Genomic DNA, 19,602 nt, shown 5'->3' with positions numbered 1-19,602 from the left:
ATGGCAGCTTTGACACCATTTTGAAGTGACTCATTTTATATAAGTTTTTACAAATCCATAATGTTATTTCAAAAATATGCAAGCAATTGTTTTCTTCAAACTATATGTATATATTTTAAATGTATTTATTGATTTGAGAGAGAGAAAGAGAGAGAGAGAGAGAGAGAGATATCGGTCTGCTACCTCACTCATCCATGCATTCACTGGTTTTTCTCTTGTATGTGCCACAACCAGGGATTGAACCCACAACCTTGGCATATTGGGATGATGCTCCAACCAACCAAGGATTTGCAAACAATTGTTAATGAGATGTTTTACATTCTTCTCTCTGTGCTAAGTCTATGGAATCCTGTGTACATATTTTACACTTAGAGCAGGTGTCGATTCAGACTGTTCTTATTCTTAGCTTCCATGGCCAAATATGACTGGTGGTTGTGGTATTGCATGGCCCAAATTTAGGGTGTGTGTGTTCGTGTGTGTGTGTGTGTGTGTGTGTGTGTGTGTGTATGTGTAGAGGGGTAGTGATCAATAATTAAGATCAGGGTGTGATAGGCACTTAGTTGGAAATAAAATAAAATGGTGAAAGAGAGAGATGATTAATGCTGGACACAGTTCAGGGAGACCTCTTTGAGATGACAGACATTTAAGCTGAAACCTGAAGGACAAAAAAGTCCTGCTGAGACCAGAGAAAGAGAGCTTCAGGCACTGAGACCAACCAGTGCAAAGGTCCTGAGGTGAGGTAACGAGAAGGAATTGGAGGCTCTTTAAGCAGCGCAAGGATCTGATCCAGAATCTCAGCTCAGCAGCTGTGTGGACAATAAACTGTGGGTGGGGGTCATGGGAAGAAGATGCAGGGAGACCCCTACCAGGATGGTGCAGGGGCAGGTGGGAAAGAGACATCGAAGAGAGCAGGCAACTGGGAGAACGTGTGTCGAAGCACAGCCGCTACTCTTGCTTCTCCCCTGGGGGAGCCACATTACTGACTGGTTGTTGTTTTTTTCCACGGCTTGGAAAACTTGATGTTTAAGATCACGTTGAATGAGGTATCTATTACATATACTGAAACACCTCACGTTTTGTGTCCAGATGAGAAATTTTAGCATGCAACAATATCCTAACTCCATCAAGGTCTGGAACATTCCCACTACCCAGAAAGTTGCCTAGTGCCTCTGCAGTCAGTCCTAGACCCACCCCTGGCTCCTGGCAATGCACACACCTGTCCTTGTAGACTTGAGCTTGGGCCTCTTCCTGCACTTCCCATAAAGGGAATCACGTGGTGTTAGTGCACATGTGTCTGCCTGGCCTCTTTCTCTCAGTATCAGATTTGAGCTGTCCCATGTTGTTGTTGAGACAGGCTCAGCCTGTCTCAGGTGGATGGAATGCTCTTTGGTTGTTTTTAAGCCTCTTCTGGACAAGTTGAAAGTTTCTCTTCAGGCACTCCCAAAGAGCTCAGCTCTGTGCCTGCGCCAATGGATACCAGTCCATAAAGAAAACTGGAAAAGCAAAGAGCTCTGCGTGGCACCTGCGTGAGGAACCCAGCCCTCTGTAAGTCAGACCCCGCAGCTGTTCAGGGCGCTGCCTTCTTCATTCATGGGCGCTCCCTTGATGCTTCAAGCTCCTTCCCTTTCACCGCTCCCTCCACCTTGTTTTCAGGAAACCTCTTTTCTTGAATGTTTTGCCTCTCAATTTTTTCTTTAAAATATATATATAATTGATTTCAGGGAGGAAGGGAGAGGGAGAGAAAAGTAGAAACATCAATGAAGTGAGAGACACCTGCATGCCCCCAAAGGGGGTTGGGGTGACAAGACCTTCTTTACTGATGACATTGTGCTAACCTAATTGTTACTTCTTTTTCTCTCCAGAAATGGTTAGGATATAGGCTCTGAAGTCCCTTGCACACATTTTCCCTCCTTCTCCCCCTTCCCACTGTCCAACTCAGGGAGACATGGGCATGCTTCTGCACCATGTGCTAACACTGGTGAAACAGGGCTCTGCTCAAGAAGGATGTTAGGTTATTATAAAACAGTGATACTCAATGGAAAGTCTGTGTACTGTAGCCTATTAAGTGACCTGTTTTGCAGAAAGGATTATTTTGGGAAGTTGTTTTTTTTTTCAGTATCCACCAAGCTCTTACTGCTTTATATTATAAGTTACCATTTGTTTTCACAAGCTCATAATGACTAGAGCAGCTCCAGTGTCTGATGCAGCACAGCCAATGGCGAGGGGCAGAGAGAGGGCAGGGCCTCTGGAGACTCAGCGGATGTTTTGTGCAGCTGGGTGTTCTGCCTTCTCTCTGGGCCTCAGCTCTGGCCACGAGGAAAACAAGACAGCTCTGAGTCAGATTGAGCAATCCCCTTGGCATTTCTGGGTGGTCAGAGTTATCCTTCCTGCTGTGACTTCCCTCTCAGTGTTTGTGCAACCATGCATGCCTTTTTTTCTTTTTCTTTTCTTTTCTTTTTTTTTTAGCAATCTGCAATGGAGCGGCAGAGGGAAGCTTGTGTCTGCCCAGGATGCCATTAAAAGTGACACACCAGATTTTTGAGCAGAAAATCAGAGGCCACTCAGAGAAGCCTGCCCTCTCCATGGTGCCCTCTACTCACCCCGTTTCTGCCACTTTCAGAGGAGCTGGGTCTAGTAACATGGGCTTGTTGAAGCTTTAGTCTGGCTCCCCCACGCCTGCTCTGTCACTAGGCCTAGGCCTCGGCTCTGTCCTGTCCTGTCCTTGCCAGGCCTGCTACCCCTGTCTCAGAGAGAATCCCCCACCCTGATATCTGATCAAGTTCTTTATCCCCCATATTTGATGTTTAAGTCTTTCTAAAAGTCCTGTTAGGTCACTTTAGCCAGAATATTCCCAGTGTCTTCTCCCAGAAATTTTTCATCTTCTGACCCACCCCCTTGGCTATCCATTCTCATTTGTCGTGGTTGTGTTTACGGTTGAGCTCCTTCTATTTCCATAGTCTTGATTCCTACTGCACTAGTTTTGAATGAAGTCTCCCTTCCCATTTTAACAAGCATCAGGATAACATTTCTTTAACAGTCCGGCCAGTGCTCTTTGCTCTTCCTGGAACATGGTCAGAATACTCGTACTGCTGCCAAGTAGAAGCACAGGGCCTGGTGAGATGGAGGAAAACAGAAAAGGGAAATGGCAAAGAGAGAAGCAGACAGGGAGGAAGAGCGCAGGGGAGCTGGGGGGTGGGGAAGTGGGATGCATTTCCCCTGACACTTTATTATAAAAATTTTCAAATGTGTAAAGTTAGGATAATTTTATAGCAAACATCTGTATACCCACCACCTGGATTCTACCATTAATATTCTACTTTTCTGACTTCATCACATAAATCCTCCTGTCTACCTTTTTTTTAATGCATTTCAAAGCAAGGTAAAGACATTAGTATACTTCACCCCTATATACTTACTAGTAAGCATGAGTAGCATTAGCTAGAGTTTAAAAATTACTTACAGCTTTTTCATTTGTTGTAAACTTACATACAGTGAAGGTGTACATTTACTTAATTCTGACAAATGCATATCTCTGTGCAATCCATGTTATCAGAGACAACATGCCTATCACCCCAGGAAGTTCCCTATTCCCTTTCCCAGTCAATCTGGGCTCTCACCTCCAGAGACAACCACTGTGCTAATTTTTTTCTGCTACAGATTAGTTTTTAGTATTTCAGAAGTTCATATGTAGACTTCTCTGTGTGCCTCTTCTCACTCAGCTTGTTGAGATTCATCCCTGTTGTTTAAATTGTATGTTTATAAATCGGCCTTTGGTTGCACACGGCGCCTATTCCAGAAAAGTCTCTGGAGGGTCTCAGGCTCTGGATCACAGGCAGGATCTGCCACAATGAGGAGGGCAACTCTTATTTACTCAGAATATTTTAAAATATATTTTTATTGATTTCAGAGAGGAAGGGAGAGGGAGAGAGAGAGATAGACCCATCCATGATGGGGGAGAATCATTGATCGGCTGCCTCCTACATGCCCCCTACTGGGGATCGAGCCTGCAACCTGGGCATGTGCCCTGACCAGGAATCAAACCATGACCTCCTGGTTCATAGGCTAATGCTCAACCTCTGAACCACGCCAGCTGGGCTACTCAGAATTTTTGCTTCTGTTCTCTTCCTTTCTTTTTCTGTATTAATTTGGAACAACTCCCCACCTCCCCGCCCCTTTTCCTTCCCTGCTGCACTTTCTTCCCTCCCTGTCTCTACTTCCTTCCCTTCCTACTGCCACACCACAAAGCTAGTTTTTGTGAAAAGACCTACCACGGATAGAGGAAAACCCAATTTTAAAAGACAAAGAACAAATTTTCCAAACTTGACTAAACATGTAAAGAAAATCTTGATATAAAGGGATAGATTGACAGTAATGCAGTGATAGCAGGATATTTTAGCACCCCATGGACATGAATGGATAGATCTTTCAGATGGAAAACCAACAAGGAAATGGTGACATGAAATGACATACTAGATCAGATGTATGTTCTGAGCATTTCACCCAGAAGCAGCAGAATCTGCATTCTCTTCAAGTGCACATAAAATTTATAGGATACAAAACAAGTCTCAATATATTTAAGATGATTAAACTCACATAAAGCATCTTCTCTGACCATAACAGCATGAAAGTAGAAATCAATCCTAAGAACAAAACTAGAAATCACCCAAAGACATGGAGGCTAAATAACATGTTAGTAAACAATGAATGGGTTAACAATGAGACCAAGGAAAAAATCAAAAGATACATTGGACAAATGAAAATGAGAACACAACTCAAAATCTATGGGATATAACGAAAGCCGTCTCAAGAGGAAAATTCATAGCATTACAGGCCGACCTCAAGAAACAAGAAAAATCTCAAATAATCTTACTTTATACTTAAACTGTTTCAATTATGCTTACAAAAGTGTAGTTTACCAAATTCCTCTAGGTCGTGGCTAACTTAAGAAAAACTTTTTCTTATAGTATTGGGAAAATTATAAAATTAAAGAACCATCAATATTTCAAACAAAAGTCACAAAAATTGTAATATTCTCAGTTCATTCAGTCCTGTGCAGTTAGAACTTGTCCTCTTATATTCAGTTTTTTCATCAGTTCTCTCAACTTAGCCTGGCAATTGCAGGTGATAGGGTCAGTTATAATTCTAAGAAATTTATAAGGTTGTCTGTCAAGGTGTGCATAATTTGCTCAGTAAAGTGTGTGCCTTGGTTACTAGAGATTGTAGAAGGTGTACACTAAGCGGAAAACACATTTTCAGACAGTTCCTTAGCCACTGTTAGACATCAACCCTGTGGAAGGGGAATGCTTTAACCCACTCAGAAAAAAAATACATATGACAACAAAAACATATTGATAACCCATACTTAGTGGCAATTAAATGAAATCCAGCTTAAATGTGCAATGGCAGATGAAGAAATGCAAAAACTGGGGGAAGAAGGGTTTTTACCACAAAATCTGGAAAAATCAAGCAGCTGTCTTAGGTTTTCTATACCAGTAGCCAAAACTATTTATTTAATTTACAACCATTGTTTACCCATACAGTGTCCCCTAGAAGTTTTTCATCACTTATTTTGCAATGTTTTCCATGTAATTTAATATACCACAGATGCTTATTTAGTTTAAAATTTCTCTTTTGCAAGGAGTGAAAACACATCTTTTGTGGTGTTCCAGGAATACCTCAAAGTTATTCCCAGGTCAAGACTTTATTCATAATTTGAATTTTGGGAAGTTTGTCACAATATATGAGGTTTGGACATTTGACTAAATTGGATCAGAAATCATTATGAAACCCATTTAACAAAAGTAACAATAATAGGTTTCAAAAACAGATACAGAAGTTTATGTAATTGTCAGCAAAACTTAGTTCTTACTATTGAGGAGACTGAGTTTTCTTAAATAATCAAGAACCTAATTAAGACAACATAAAACAGAAAATTATTTTGATAAAACACAGAATCTTGGCTTTTTATTTAGAAAACTTTTTCACAGTACTTATCAGTAGCAGACTAGTAGTCCATGAAAACTGTCATGGACTACTTTTATCAGAGAGACAGAACAGAACTCTAAATTTGCATCAGCTTACTTTTGATATTAAATTCACCTACTTGATTAAATCAATTTCAATCATCTTCAACTTGACCACAAATAAATTTTATTTCTCAGGATTCCTTTTTCATAGCATTTATATGAACTTCAGTGTTTTTTTAAAGTTTGTCTCTTATTCTCTTACCTACTCAGAAATAATCTGGACAGAAGTTCAAACAGGAAACTCTCAGGGGGGTAGCATGTATCCCATCAGGGACACTGGGCAAGCCAAGAGTCATGATTCCCTGTGGGGGTGTCTGCCAGTGATGCTCTAGGTATTTGCTTTTCACAGGTTGGGAGTATATGAATTATTTTCAATGCTGAATACACTGCTTGTAATAAGCCATGTGCCTCATTTTAAAATCTTACATATTATTTATTCTTTATATGTTAAAATTATAATTGAATCTAAAGCTATACAAATTTTATATTCTCTGTTATTTTTACAGGGGTTATTACTTACCAAGAAATTGTTGTCTTGGAATGTTATATTTTATAGAAAAGCAAAGTTTTTATCAAATCTATAACCATGCCACTTTTAAATTTTGTCATTCGTGGACAGCTTTATTCTGATGCATTTGTAGGTATATTATATGTTTAGAAAAATCCATGAAAAGGACTCTGACTTAACCTAAATTGCAGGCTTGTAAGCAGGTCATATTTTTGAACTGGATGACGATTTATAGAACTTCAAGGAATAACTGAATTCAAAAACTGCTGGCAAATAATCAGGATAAACAAAAATAACTATGGGAGTAAATGAATTGAGGATAATTATTCTTGTGACTGTTTAAAATATTGTTGACTTTTAAATTTTTGTTTCCCAAATATAAGGAAAAGTAAAGAGCGGACATTCTGCATTGTAGGAACTAACAAATTGGTAACAGATTCATTTCACAGTGCGCTCCCGGGAGACGAAGATTTCAAAGATCATGGCTTACAACCAGGAGATTTGGTGTATTGGAAGAGACACCAAAATAAAAGACTCTCTCCAACCTCTTTGGAGGGAACCTTACCAGGTATTACTAACTAACCCATGTGCAGCTAAACTTAAAGGAGTTAGTTCATGGATTCACATTTCTCATTTAAAAAAAGGCACCTGACTGTGAATGGACATCTACTCCCATCTCTGACACTCATCTCCGTCTGCAGCGGAGATCAAGGACTTTTCAAGGACAAGAAACAGCTGAGACCTTTCTAGGACGAGAAGTCGCTGACCATGGAGGCAGACAGCTATCCCACGACACTGTCAACAAGGCCTGTATGCTCACAAACTGATATTGCTTGAAACTTGTTTTTATATCATCTGGTTGTTATTGATTGAATGTACATGAAATGCTTTTCATATTATTATCCTTATGGTTTTCTAGTGGAAACAATATCTGCCTCCCCAGACCTCCCTTATTAGATATGAAAAATTTAACTTGGATACCTGCTCATCTTTCCCACCTACTGCACAATGATGTTCTGACTATCAGGTATGATAGTGAAATTAATGCTTTGTTAGCCACATATTGGTCTTCTCCTACTATCAATATAAGCTTTGGTACATTTTTTTCCCCTGACTATATCTATGATAAAGGAATCCACCTTAGGCAAATACCTCCCTGATAATTCCACTGGAAGAATTGTATATGGATCTAATCTGGATGAATATTGTATAGCTATAGAGATGGATGATGAATAACTAAGAAAAACACCTGGATATGATGGCCAAAGGCTTGCAGCAGCCTGTCCTATCTGTCATAGTATGCCGGAAGCTGGTCCATCCTTGCTGCTTGACACAGTTGCTGCAGGGAAGAAACATCTGCACAGCTTATGTTTCAAGGGACCTGGCGTATATGGCATATGGTTTGCTCCCCCTCTTAGTGCTATGTGTTTTAAACAGGACCACCTCCCTGAGAAAGGTTGTTTCCCCAGGTAGGGATTTTCCCCTGAAGTTAGGAAGGGAATAAAACCCCTTAACTAAATGCCAGGAGGGTAGTTAATCACTTTAACTACGAACAATCACGCTTAAGCTATATAATCTTTGCTCCCTGGAATGGAGATAAGAAATGCCCTAACCTTTGGAATAGAAATTGACAGGATTAAAATCAACTGGTATAAATACAGATGTAACAAGACAATAAAACACAGAACTTGGATTTTCAGAAATGGCGGCTCCACTGGGAGGTATGTTCTCCAGGCAGTCACTTGGTGCTCCGCCTCCGCCGCCAGGCCCCCCGGGCCAGGCCTCGCTTCTTCAGGCCACGCCAGGCGCTCCCAGATCTTCTCCGAGTACCTTGGTGGATGAGTTGGAGTCATCTTTCCAGGCTTGCTTTGCTTCTCTGGTGAGTCAGGACTATGTCAATGGCACGGATCAGGAGGAAATTCGAACTGGTGTTGATCAGTGTATCCAGAAATTTTTGGATATTGCAAGACAAACAGAATGTTTTTTTCTACAAAAAAGATTGCAGTTATCTGTCCAGGAGCCAGAGCAGGTTATCAAAGAGGATGTCTCGGAACTGCAGAACGAGCTGCAGCGGAAAGACGCCCTGGTCCAGAAGCACCTGACCAAGCTACGGTATTGGCAGCGGGTGCTGGAGGACATCAACAGGCAGCACGAGAGGCCCGCTGACATCTCGCAGGGCTCCCTGGCCTACCTTGAGCAGGCGCCTGCCAACATCCCCGCGCCTATGAAGCAGAACTGAGAAAAAGCCGCAGGAAAGGGTCACTTCTCGGTGGCATGACATTTTGGAAGAACTCTGCCAGAGAACGAGACTATCTCAGTTGCATGCTCCCACCTAAAATGTTCCCGTTCTTTATAAGCTCTTACTTTATTATTACTTTATAAAATGTGCATAGCTTTGGTAAACCAAGTAAATATTTGTGTTTTTTTTTAAAAAAGAAATAATCTGGAAAATATTATTACTTCATTTTCATTTGTTTTTATTGGGGTGACATCTATATAATAAAAGCCTAAGTGTCCCTTATGACCGAATGACTGGAACGACCAGTCGATCAGTCGCTATGACACACACTGACCACCAGGGGGCAAATGCTCAATCCAGGAGCTGGCCCCTGGTGGTCAGTGCGCTTCTACAGCCAACCTCCTGCAGCCTCTCCTACCGGTCTGCTGGCCCCCCATAGGCCTTGATCTCCAGCCAGGCTAAGGGACCCCCACCTGTGCATGCATTTGTGCACCAGGCCTCTAGTTGCTCAATATGATCATATTATCTTTCACATTCAAAAAAGCCAAACATATCATATTTTTAAGTTGCACAATTGTTTTTCCTATTTTATTAAGTTTTATAGCTTCAATTGCATGTATTAGAATTCTTTACCTTCAAAACCTTCATTTCTAATGAAGACTAAGAAGTAAGCAATGTGAAGTGTCTGTTACACCAGTATTCTTTATATTGACAAATTTATGAACACATTTCATAATTTCTAGAAATAGATATTTCTTCATAGCACATTTTCTAAAATATGGCACAAAACATGTTTATAATAGACTCAAAATTATCTTTGGTTCTTCTATAATAACAAGCAAAAAGTAGATAAAACTATGTTCAGCCATTAATGTTTCATTGTTTTATCTTATTTGGAAATGATTTTGATATCTAATGACTATCCATCATTTAATTTGGCTAGCAAAACTTTAAAGTTTTAAGTTACTAAAGAGATTTAAAAAACATTTTTAAATTAAATACAACTATTGCTAAAGAGTTCACTTACAAAGAAACTTTTTGTCCTACTTACATATACTTAATTTACTTGCTCTTAAAAATTATGTTTAGATTACTTATAAAAATTTTATCATACCAAGTTATCTTTATTTCTGACAAAGTTTGCAACAGAGATAACATGAACTTATTTAACTAATAAACCAAGGTAAAATAAAAGTATTATTTAATGCTGATGACTCTAAAGACACTCCTCTTTAACTAAACCAAACTTAAGCTAGCTTTACTATCATTTCCCCAGGTTACATGACTCTGAAAGCATTATTTATTGATTTGTTTTTTAGAGAGAGGAAGGAAGAGAAAGAGAAAGGAAAACATTGATTTGTTATTCCCCTTATTTATGCAATCATTGGTTGATTTTTGTATGTGCCCTGACTGGGGGTCAAACCCACAACCTTGGCACATTGAAACAATGCTCTAGCCAACTGGACTGCCCGTCCAGGGCTCTGTTATATTTTTAAAAATTCTAATATATGCACTTGTTAAATCCAACTTAAAGAGCTCTTTACAAAGTTACATGGTTGTTCAGAGGTAGAAACTACCACACAATACATATACACATACAGACAGACACCTGTGGTAGGCAGTTAGACAGACATGAACAGAGCAAGGACAGAAGGTCACCAGGGTGAAAAGCCCAAAGTGCCTAGCAAAGGACAATTGTAGGGTGGGACCTCATCTCCAGGGTGACCTTTCCTTCCCTAGCATACTAAAGTTCATAATCAGTTCACTGTAAGAAGGGAGATTATTCTAGATAACCACGGTGGCCTGATTAAATTGGTTCAAAGTCCATAAGAGCAGAATTGAGTTTCCCTGAGGAAGAAATATTAGGCCCAAGGACAGCAGCTCCAGCATGTACCCTAGAGTTCCAGCCTGCTTTTTCTGGGGACATGCTCTGTGTGTGTGTGTGTGTGTGTGTGTTTGTGTGTGTGTGTGTGTGTGTGTGTTGCCATCCACAAAAATTATACAAGCTGATGCCTTGCCATAAATACATTCTGGGTCTATTTCTCCAGTTGAACCCTGACTGACACACACCCATGTAGCAATAGTCAGTATTGGCTTTAACTTTTTAAATATATATGTACGACTATATACATATTACTAAAACACATAAAATTAAAAGTTCAATGCTGGAAGCCGGTCCATCCTTGCTGCTTGACACAGTCACTGCAGGGAAGAAACATCTGCACAGTGTATGTTTCAAGGGACCTGGCGTATATGGCATACTGTTCTTAATATGTTTGGTCCCTTTCTTGGCACTATGTAGTTTAACCAAGGTCACCTCTCTGAGAAAGGTTGTTTCCCCAGGTAGGGAATTTTTCCCTGAAGTTAGGAAGGGAATAAAACCCCTTAACTAAGTGCCAGGAGGGTAGTTAATCACTTTAACTACAAACAATCACCCTTAAGCTACATAATCTTTACTCCCTGGAATGGAGATAAGAAACGCCCTAACCTTTGCAATAGAAATTGACAGGATTAAAATCAACTGGTATAAATACAGATGTAACAAGACAATAAAACACAGAACTTGGCTAGAGATCCTGGCTAGGCTGCTGATCAACTGAACGCTGTCTCCGTGTCATTCCTTCTTCGCCGACTCCGTCCACACCTTTGGGGACCCCTGGACCTGCTGGGGTTGGACCCCAACATCTGGTGCCCAAATAGGACTCTCCCGTAGTGGGTGCCTCTGTGCTGAGCGTGAAACCACGGAGATGAACCCTTTAATGAAAGTGAAGCTGATCAATGAGCTGAATGAGCGTGAAGCCCAGCTTGGGGTGGCGGATACAGTGTCCTGGCATTCCGAGTACAAAGACAGCGCCTGGATCTTCCTGGGAGGACTTCCCTATGAACTGACTGAAGGAGATATCATCTGTGTATTCTCACAATATGGGGAGTTTGTTAACATTAATCTGGTGCGAGACAAGAAGACTGGGAAATCCAAAGGATTCTGTTTCCTCTGCTATGAAGACCAGAGGAGCACAATTCTGGCTGTTGACAATTTTAATATTAAAAATTAAAGGAAGAACTATCCGAGTGGATCATGTGTCTAACTATCGGACTCCTAAGGACTCAGAAGAAATGGATATTGTGACCTTAGAGCTCCAGGAGAAGGGCTGTGGGGCTCACACCCCTTCATCAAATTCATCTGAGGGCTCTGAAGAGGACAAACGCACCAAAAAACACAAAAAAGACAAAAAGGAAAAAAAGAAAAGAAAGAAAGACAAAGAGAAGACTGACCAGGAGGAACTGGCAGAGCAGCCAGCCTCCTCTTCAACTCCTAGAAGCAAGATGAAAAAGGAAAAGGACGACCCTGGCTCTCAAAAGCACAGCAGCAAGAACTCAGAGAGGGGTCAGAAGCCAGAGTCTAGGGAGGTGTGGAAGCACCACCCCAGCTCCCCTGAGGTCAAGACAACCTGCCGCGGGGGAGTAGAGGACCATGAGCAGGAGCTGAAGAGGGAGAAGCACGAGCGCAAGTCCTCAAGCAGGAGGGAAGAAAGAGAAGAAAAAAACAGGGATATGGACAGAGGTCGAAGCTCAGACATACATTCTGGCTGTCACGAGGGGCATTCTGAGGGACATAGCCATAGAAGTAGAAGTAGAAGTAGAAGTAGAAGCAGAAGTAGAAGTAGAAGTAGAAGTAGGAGCCGAGATAAATCCCATAGGCCTAAAAAGGTCCGGCACTCTCGAGACCTGGACCCCTCAAATCCCAATGATCACAGGCATCACTGAAGCTGAAGCCTGGGCAGCTACTCAGTGGAATTAGAAATGAACTACATTTTTAAAATTCAGTCAAATTCAATTATGCTGTATTGTTTCTGTATGTAAAATCTCTGAGGTTGCATTCTTTAATCCCTTGAGTATTAGAGTTATTGAGAGTGCAGTAGTTTCAACAGCCAAATGTCCTGGAGTTTGGTTGATTTAAAACTTTTAAAAATATATATTTTTATTGATTTCAGAGAGGAAGGGAGGGGGATAGACAGATAGAAACATCAATAATGAGAGAATCATTGATCGGCTGCCTCCTGCACGCCCCACACTAGGGACCAAGCCTGCAACCCAGGGATGTGCCCTGACCAGGAATTGAACTGTGATCTCTTGGTTCATGTTGGGGTCCAACCCCAGCAGTTCAAGTTTGTCCAAGTTAGTAAATACTAATTCAAAAACAGCTTTAGAAGCCATAACTTGAATAGATCTTGTTTTCCCTTTGATTTTGGACTCTAGTTTCTTGCCATCTTCCATGTTTTTAAGAAGATAATTGTTTTTGTCAGCATATTTGGTTATTGATAGTGGAAAGTTAGTCTGATCCCTAGTCAGCTTATTTCTGAAAATGAAAGTTCTTCTTAGGCTTGGCTGAACTGCAACACTTACAAACAAACAAAAAATAACATGACATGGTTTAAGTAAGTTAGCATATGGAAAACAAGCAAGTGTTTTTTTAAGTCTTCCATATTTCAGAAGAAGAATCATTGCAAGGTTCCCTTACATAGATTACAAACATTTAATTACATAGAACTTTTCAGGAATGTGTCAAAATCTTTTCAAACTTTTTTTATTAGACTTTAAAAATTATAAAATACAAGATTTTATTCAGAAATTACTTTCCCAGTGAACTCAACCACCCAAGAATCCAAAAGTGCGTATAAAATAATTCTATGTAGTCTAATTAGATGGCCAAAGATTTATCACCTTATTTAGTGTAATTTATTCATTGGAAAGTCCTTAAGGCCTCATTCAGAGTCGATTAACTTTTATTTTATACACAAATCAAAGAAACCTCATTCTCTGGTTTTGTAGCTCATAAAAACAATAAACCCTTAAAAACAATAATGTAAAAGAAAACATGTACTTTGAAAGATGGGCTCATTAGAAAAACCAGGGATGCTACCTGAAATATAAAGTTATACATACACATACATATTATAATTATTTACTGACCTTCTTGAAAGTAAGTTGTAGGTATTATGACCCTTTGGATTTTTTATTTATTTATTTTTTAGAATTACACATAATGATCAAATTCAGGAATTTAATATTGATCACTATTATTATTTAATAGTCAATCCTTTTTAAATATTCTTTAAATTGTCCACTACATCGCTTCTCGGCCTTTTGGCTAAGATCAAGTGTAGTATCTGTTCTTATCAGTTTAAATTGTCCATTACATATTTTTTTTTTTCCCATCTGGTTGAGCATTTAATACAGGATTACATTTGTATTTAGCTATCATGTCTCTTTAATTTCCTCTAATTTGGAAATACTGATGTGCCTTTATTTGTCTTCCATGTCATTTATATTTTTAAAGAGCACGGAACAGTTTTTTATAATATTTTATAATTATTTGGAATTGTTCAATGCTTTCCTGATGATTAGACTCAAGGTAAATATATTTAACAGAAGCATCACATAATGATGCTGTGCCCCTTTAGGGTATCTTATCAGGACAGTGCCATGTTTGTCCTATCCCTGTTGGCATCAACTTGATCATTTAAGGCAGTGCCTCCAAGTCTCTCCATGTTTCTTGCTTGCTTTGTAATAAATTAGTAATCTGTGGGGAGATAATTTGAGACTGTAAATATACTGTTCTCCAATCACATTTACCAGTGGTTTAGAATCTATTGGTGATTGTTATCTGAACCTACTATTATTTTATTATGATTATTATTATACTAGAGGCCTGGTGCATGATATTTGTGCACGGTGTGTGTGTGTGTGTGTGTGTGTGTGTGTGTGTGTGTGTATGTGCGCACGCACGCATGTCCCTCAGCCCAGCCTACACCCTCTCCAATCTGGGATCCCTCTCACAATCCAGGACTACTAGCTCCCAACCACTCCCCTGCCAGCCTGATCCATGCCTAACTGCTCCCCTGCTGGCCCAATTGCCCCTAACTGCCCTACCCTGCAGACCTGGTCATCCCCAACTGCCCTCCCCTGCAGGCCTGGTCACCCCTAACTGCCCTTTCTTGCAGACCTGGTCATCCCCAACTGCCCTCCCCTGCAGGCCTGGTCACCCCTTACTGCCCTCCCCTGCAGGCCTGATAGCCCCCAACTGCCCTCCCTTTCAGGCCTGGTCCCTCCCAACTGGCCTCCCCTGCTGGCCATCTTGTGGCAGCCATCTTGTGTCCACATGGGGGTGGCCATCTTGTGTGTTGGAGTGATGGTCAATTTGCATATTACCTCTTTATTAGATAAGATACTTGCCTTTCCTTCTAAAATGCAGCTCTTAGCATAGGCTCCAGAGGCACTGATCTGTGGGGCGGGTCTCTGACTTTTGGGTTGCAGAAAGGTGGTGTTGTGCTCAAAGTCAGCCAGACTATCCCATGCATTTCCTTTTCTCTGGGAAATATGTGTGTTTCTTTGGGAAAGTTTTGTTAGGAAGCCCCATTTTTAGACCTGAGAGCCCCTTGGCAAAGACTACTTATTATACCACCTTTTCACTTTAACATCAGCCAAAGCCTCTAGGCCTTACTAGTAAATACCCCAACTGGAGTCTGGAAATGAGACAGTTGTTTAAATTTAGAAGCCAATGCTTCGCCTGAAGCTACCAGTATAATAGATTTAAGTGTATATTTAAGAGGGACTGGTGCTTGCTTGTGTCTGAGAAGCCCAGCCGTGAACAGGAGTCAGGAAGAGTCCCAGCAGGCTCCTCAAGGAGAGGACCTGGTGGCTGACTCTTGGACAGCCCAAGACAGCCACACACCACTCAGGCCCAGCCAGGTCCCACCTGCAACTGCCTGCTTCTGAACCACACCTGAGAACCACTGCTGCTGGAGCACCGGGGCGAAGGAGTACCTGTTCTTAGGGACCGGCCTTAGGCTGTTCCTCTTTTTCTTTCTCCCTTCCCACCCCCACACCATCTGTGATCAACCTTCCCTGCAGGGAGTGGGCAGAACTGACCTCTCCAATCCTGTGGACCAGGAGCTTTCTCCTCCTGTCCCTTCTGGGGTCAGGTCAGGGGAAGCTGGTGCACAGCCTGCCTGAGTTTGACATCCCTGAACGTTGTGCTTCTGAGAGGCTCACTCATGGTCCAGACACATAGCAGCTTCTCTGGGGGGGCTATTCTAGTTCAGGTACCACCCAGTTTCGGGTGAACTCTTTGATGGCTGGGCCCACTCACAGTTTTCAATCTCCCGTGAAAATTGCTGACAGAGCACATGGCCCAGGGGGAGCCAGGACCAGTTCTGTAGGATTCCAACACTGAGGTAAAAAATGTGTGAGATTATTGTTCATCTCTGTCGAGAAGTCAAATGTTCAGGAAATATTTGTGTTGAAAAGGGGTCACATACTAAACCTGACAAGCTCAGGATAAGACTGCAGGACAACTTTACAAACTCAGAGACCTGTTGGGTCACAGCCCCTCTGCTAGGGGCTGGGCCTCCGAGGATGTTGGGAATTGGAAGAAGACACGAGGAGCCATAGGCGTATAGGAGAAACTTTATTTCAGACCAAGCAGCTATTGCTAACAAGGAGCCATCAGACAAAGCAGTTCTTCAAAGTAGCCCCACAAAGCAGCCACACACCGGCTGGTCAGTAACACATTTTTATACCAACTCATGCAAAAGAGGCTTCTTGCCAAATTGTGACATTAATATTTGGGTTATGGAAAGGTATGCCTGTGCAGTTTGTACAGTGAACTGCTGTGTCATTGCCTTTGAACGTGTGCGGCAAATTGGCCTTTAACCCTTTAACATCTGGGGTACTCTGGTCAAGGTCCCCCCAGTAACCACCTAGGATGGTCTTGTGACAGGTTCCTCTCACAGACACCAGAGGGCTGTTATCGGACAGCCCTGTAGTCAGAAAGAAAGGGCTATTCCCACCTCAGTTCTTGTCATGCTCATATAAATGAGTTTAAATGAGAGACTTCAGATTATGTTGTGATAAAGTCAATTTATTAAAAACTTAAAGCATGCACATTTATTAAAGAAACAAGGAAAGCAAATCTATACATCTGGCTTATAAAGTGCATATAGGCTCTCAGCTAATCTGAAGAGCAAGTAGGGTGGGGTTTCAACGCATTATATACCCTTCTGTCCACAGGATTTTGTTGTTGTTTAGTTGCTCTGCTAGATATCCTGGTGCAGTTTAACTCTGAAGGTCTCCCCTTTTCTTTGTTATGACTTTCCCAGAATTTATGCGAAGCACCAGGTAATTAAGTCCTGAGACTGTTGGCTTCTCTGTGTAAATGGTGAGAAGAGATTAGGCTGCACTCTTCCTTTGCTCTCCTCCCTCCTCTCTGTTGTCTTTTAGTTGGTTTCAGGTTGATTTAGCTCTGTGTCCTCTAGTTGCATTTAGAATCCTCCTCCTCTCTCCCTTCTCTTCCCTCTCCTCTCCTGCATTTGTGAGGAGAGGTTTTAATCCTTTGTCCCAAGATAAAATCCTTATATAAGTGGACTGCAAAGCTCTTTGTCATCATTTAATTTTCCAGTCTTAGATTCCCTATTTCATTTTGTAAGGACAGAAAAAGGCCTCTCTTTTCCTTTGCTGTGGCCTTCCACATTTTATGAGAATCACCTGGCAATTAAACCCCAAGATTGTTGGCTCCTCTGATTCAAACTGCTTCTCTGTTCAAACTGTGGGACAAGATAAGCTACTCCCAAGGCTACATTCTTGCATCCCCCTCCTCCCTGCTGTTTTCACAACTCAGGGGTAATTCCCACCAAGGAGTCTCTAGTTAGTACAGTGGTTCTCAACCTTCCTAATGCCGCAACCCTTTAATACAGTTCCTCATGTTGTGGTGACCCCCAATTTCATTGTTACAAATTGAACATAATTAAAGCATAGTGATTAATCACAAAAACAATATGTAATTATATATGTGTTTTCCGATGGTATTAGGCAACCCCTGTGAAAGGGTCATTTGACCCCCAAAGGGGTCACGACCCACAGGTTGAGAACTGCTGAGTTAGTAGAACGTTCCTTTCCCCACTCCGCTTCATACAAACTTCCTTTGAACTCTTCATAACTTTTGTTCTAAGCTTGTTTTACTGATAAGACACCTCTCTAGGACATCTGCCAGAAGACTGTTTCCTGGAAAGCAAACAAACTGTAGCTTTTCAAGACAACCCCCAATATCTGCTCAACTTCAACACAATCCCCCTCCCTTTCTTATTACCTGTCAACAGCAACTGATTGGTCTTTAAAAGTGGAAGCTACTTTTTGTTCCTTGTCCTGTATTGATTAGCAATACTTGGCCCTTTACTCCCTTGGAAAGTATAGTAAACGTCCTCTCTGTATCTTCTCTTTCACATAAGAGCTCAATAAATTACAAAACACACATTCTTTTAGTTGTGAATTCTTTCACAGCCCATGACACCAGTAAAACCCTGATACACTTGTCCCAGAATTTTCCCAGCTTTTCATTGTCTTATAACAGTCTGAAATTAAAACTTAACTAAAAGCAGTTTATAGTAGGTCCTAGGCTAAAATCTTCTTAGACAAAAGTCAATCTTTACCTCAATTAAGCCTGTCTATTACCTTTCTGCATCTATGACAACCTGATAACTTCCCTTTTTCCAGAACCTTCAGGGTCAGAGATCACAAATTCTCTCATTATTATTGTTATAGACTTAATTGTTGACTGTTAACTATCCTATGAGCACCTATGTAAAAGAAGCCTGTATCTATCTTTTTATTTTTATTCTAATCCCAGAGATTTCCCCTGTTTTGCTCTCTCCCGCCTCTCTAATCTATTACTAATGGATTTCATGTAACCCACTTACTTCTTTCTCTTTCGATTGTAATGTATAAAATAAGATGCAAAACTGCCATTCTCTGGAACATTTTCTCAAGCTGTTGAGATTTTGCTTCCCTGAAATTGTTGACAGATTGGCTTAAATAAACTCATAGAAAATATTTACAGGTTTGAAAGTTTCTTATGTTGACATATTTGTGTTTTGAGTCAGAGGTCCTCACTCTGACTCTCCTGTTCTGCTGACCAGGTTCCCATGGCTGGGTAAGTGTTCAAGGTTTGCCTAGAGATGTTAAGGGATCTGCACAGAAAGGGTCATCCTATGAATATGTGGGTTTCTTCCTAAAGTCACTATTACAGTGCTAAATACATTTAATTCCCTGTCACTCTGAGGCTGTGAGAGTGGGTGGGAAGAGGGCAATGCTGCAGGATTGATGGGGTAAGAGTGCGATTAGAGGGATGGAGGCAGAGAAATTAAGGTAACTTTTGTTTTTAAGGTAACCTTTGCTTCCCCAGCATCTACCAGGTCCTTTTATATGTGCTTCCTCTGTTAATTTCCAGACAATTCTGGGAAACATAATCCCTGTTTTATACATATCAAAATGGAGGATAGAAAAGGTCAGTATATCCCACACACTCATTCAATCAGAAAGAGGATGTGAACCAAATCTGTTTACTTTCTGTGAAAATAGGAAGTGGGCTGGGTATGGAGAAGATGGGGTCTAGAAAGTGATGGTTGAGGTCGAACAGGGAACAGAAACAGGAGTGAGCAATGTCAAGATGGGGAACCATGAACAGGCCTGAATTGGGTGGAAGCTGGAAGAGGCGCTCCAATGTTTGCTCTCCAACACGGGCACAGATGCCATGACAATCATCGGACTTATCATTACTGATAAGCACTTAGCTAGTCATGCATTCGTTTATGTAACCTTTGGCTTACACTTGGTTCTCAGTAACATTCAATAATTCCAGTTCCAAAGATCCACATAAGAGTTCAGTAAATTACAAAACACACTCAAGGTTTTGGTGTTGATACTTCATGAAGAAGAAAACAGCCTGGCCGGCAAGGCTCAGTGGTTAGAGTCGACCTGTAAACCAGGAGGTCATG

General features: G+C 41.1%; 1 protein-coding gene and 2 pseudogenes across 1 annotated transcript; all 3 read left to right on the top strand.

Annotated features, from left to right (window-relative positions):
* The first annotated feature begins 1,376 nt into the window (after nucleotides 1-1,376).
* Nucleotides 1,377-8,937, top strand: LOC139013649 (mediator of RNA polymerase II transcription subunit 28 pseudogene; annotated as a pseudogene).
* Nucleotides 8,938-11,490: 2,553 nt separating this feature from the next.
* Nucleotides 11,491-12,863, top strand: LOC139014441 (RNA-binding motif protein, X-linked 2-like). Its single transcript, XM_070421410.1, is given in 2 exon segments — nucleotides 11,491-11,813; nucleotides 11,815-12,863. Coding segments are annotated over 2 exon segments (1,017 nt in total). The 5' UTR covers nucleotides 11,491-11,520; the 3' UTR covers nucleotides 12,539-12,863.
* Nucleotides 12,864-13,902: 1,039 nt separating this feature from the next.
* On the top strand, nucleotides 13,903-14,034 carry LOC139014816 (U2 spliceosomal RNA; annotated as a pseudogene).
* The last annotated feature ends 5,568 nt before the right edge of the window (nucleotides 14,035-19,602 follow it).

This window comes from Myotis yumanensis, unplaced genomic scaffold, assembly GCF_028538775.1.
Source record: "Myotis yumanensis isolate MYYU_CA2020_CCGP unplaced genomic scaffold, mMyoYum1.0.hap1 SCAF_7, whole genome shotgun sequence".
NCBI lineage: Eukaryota > Metazoa > Chordata > Mammalia > Chiroptera > Vespertilionidae > Myotis > Myotis yumanensis.
The sequence above is the reverse complement of the archived record's forward strand: the minus strand, read 5'-3'. Positions and strand labels throughout refer to the sequence as shown.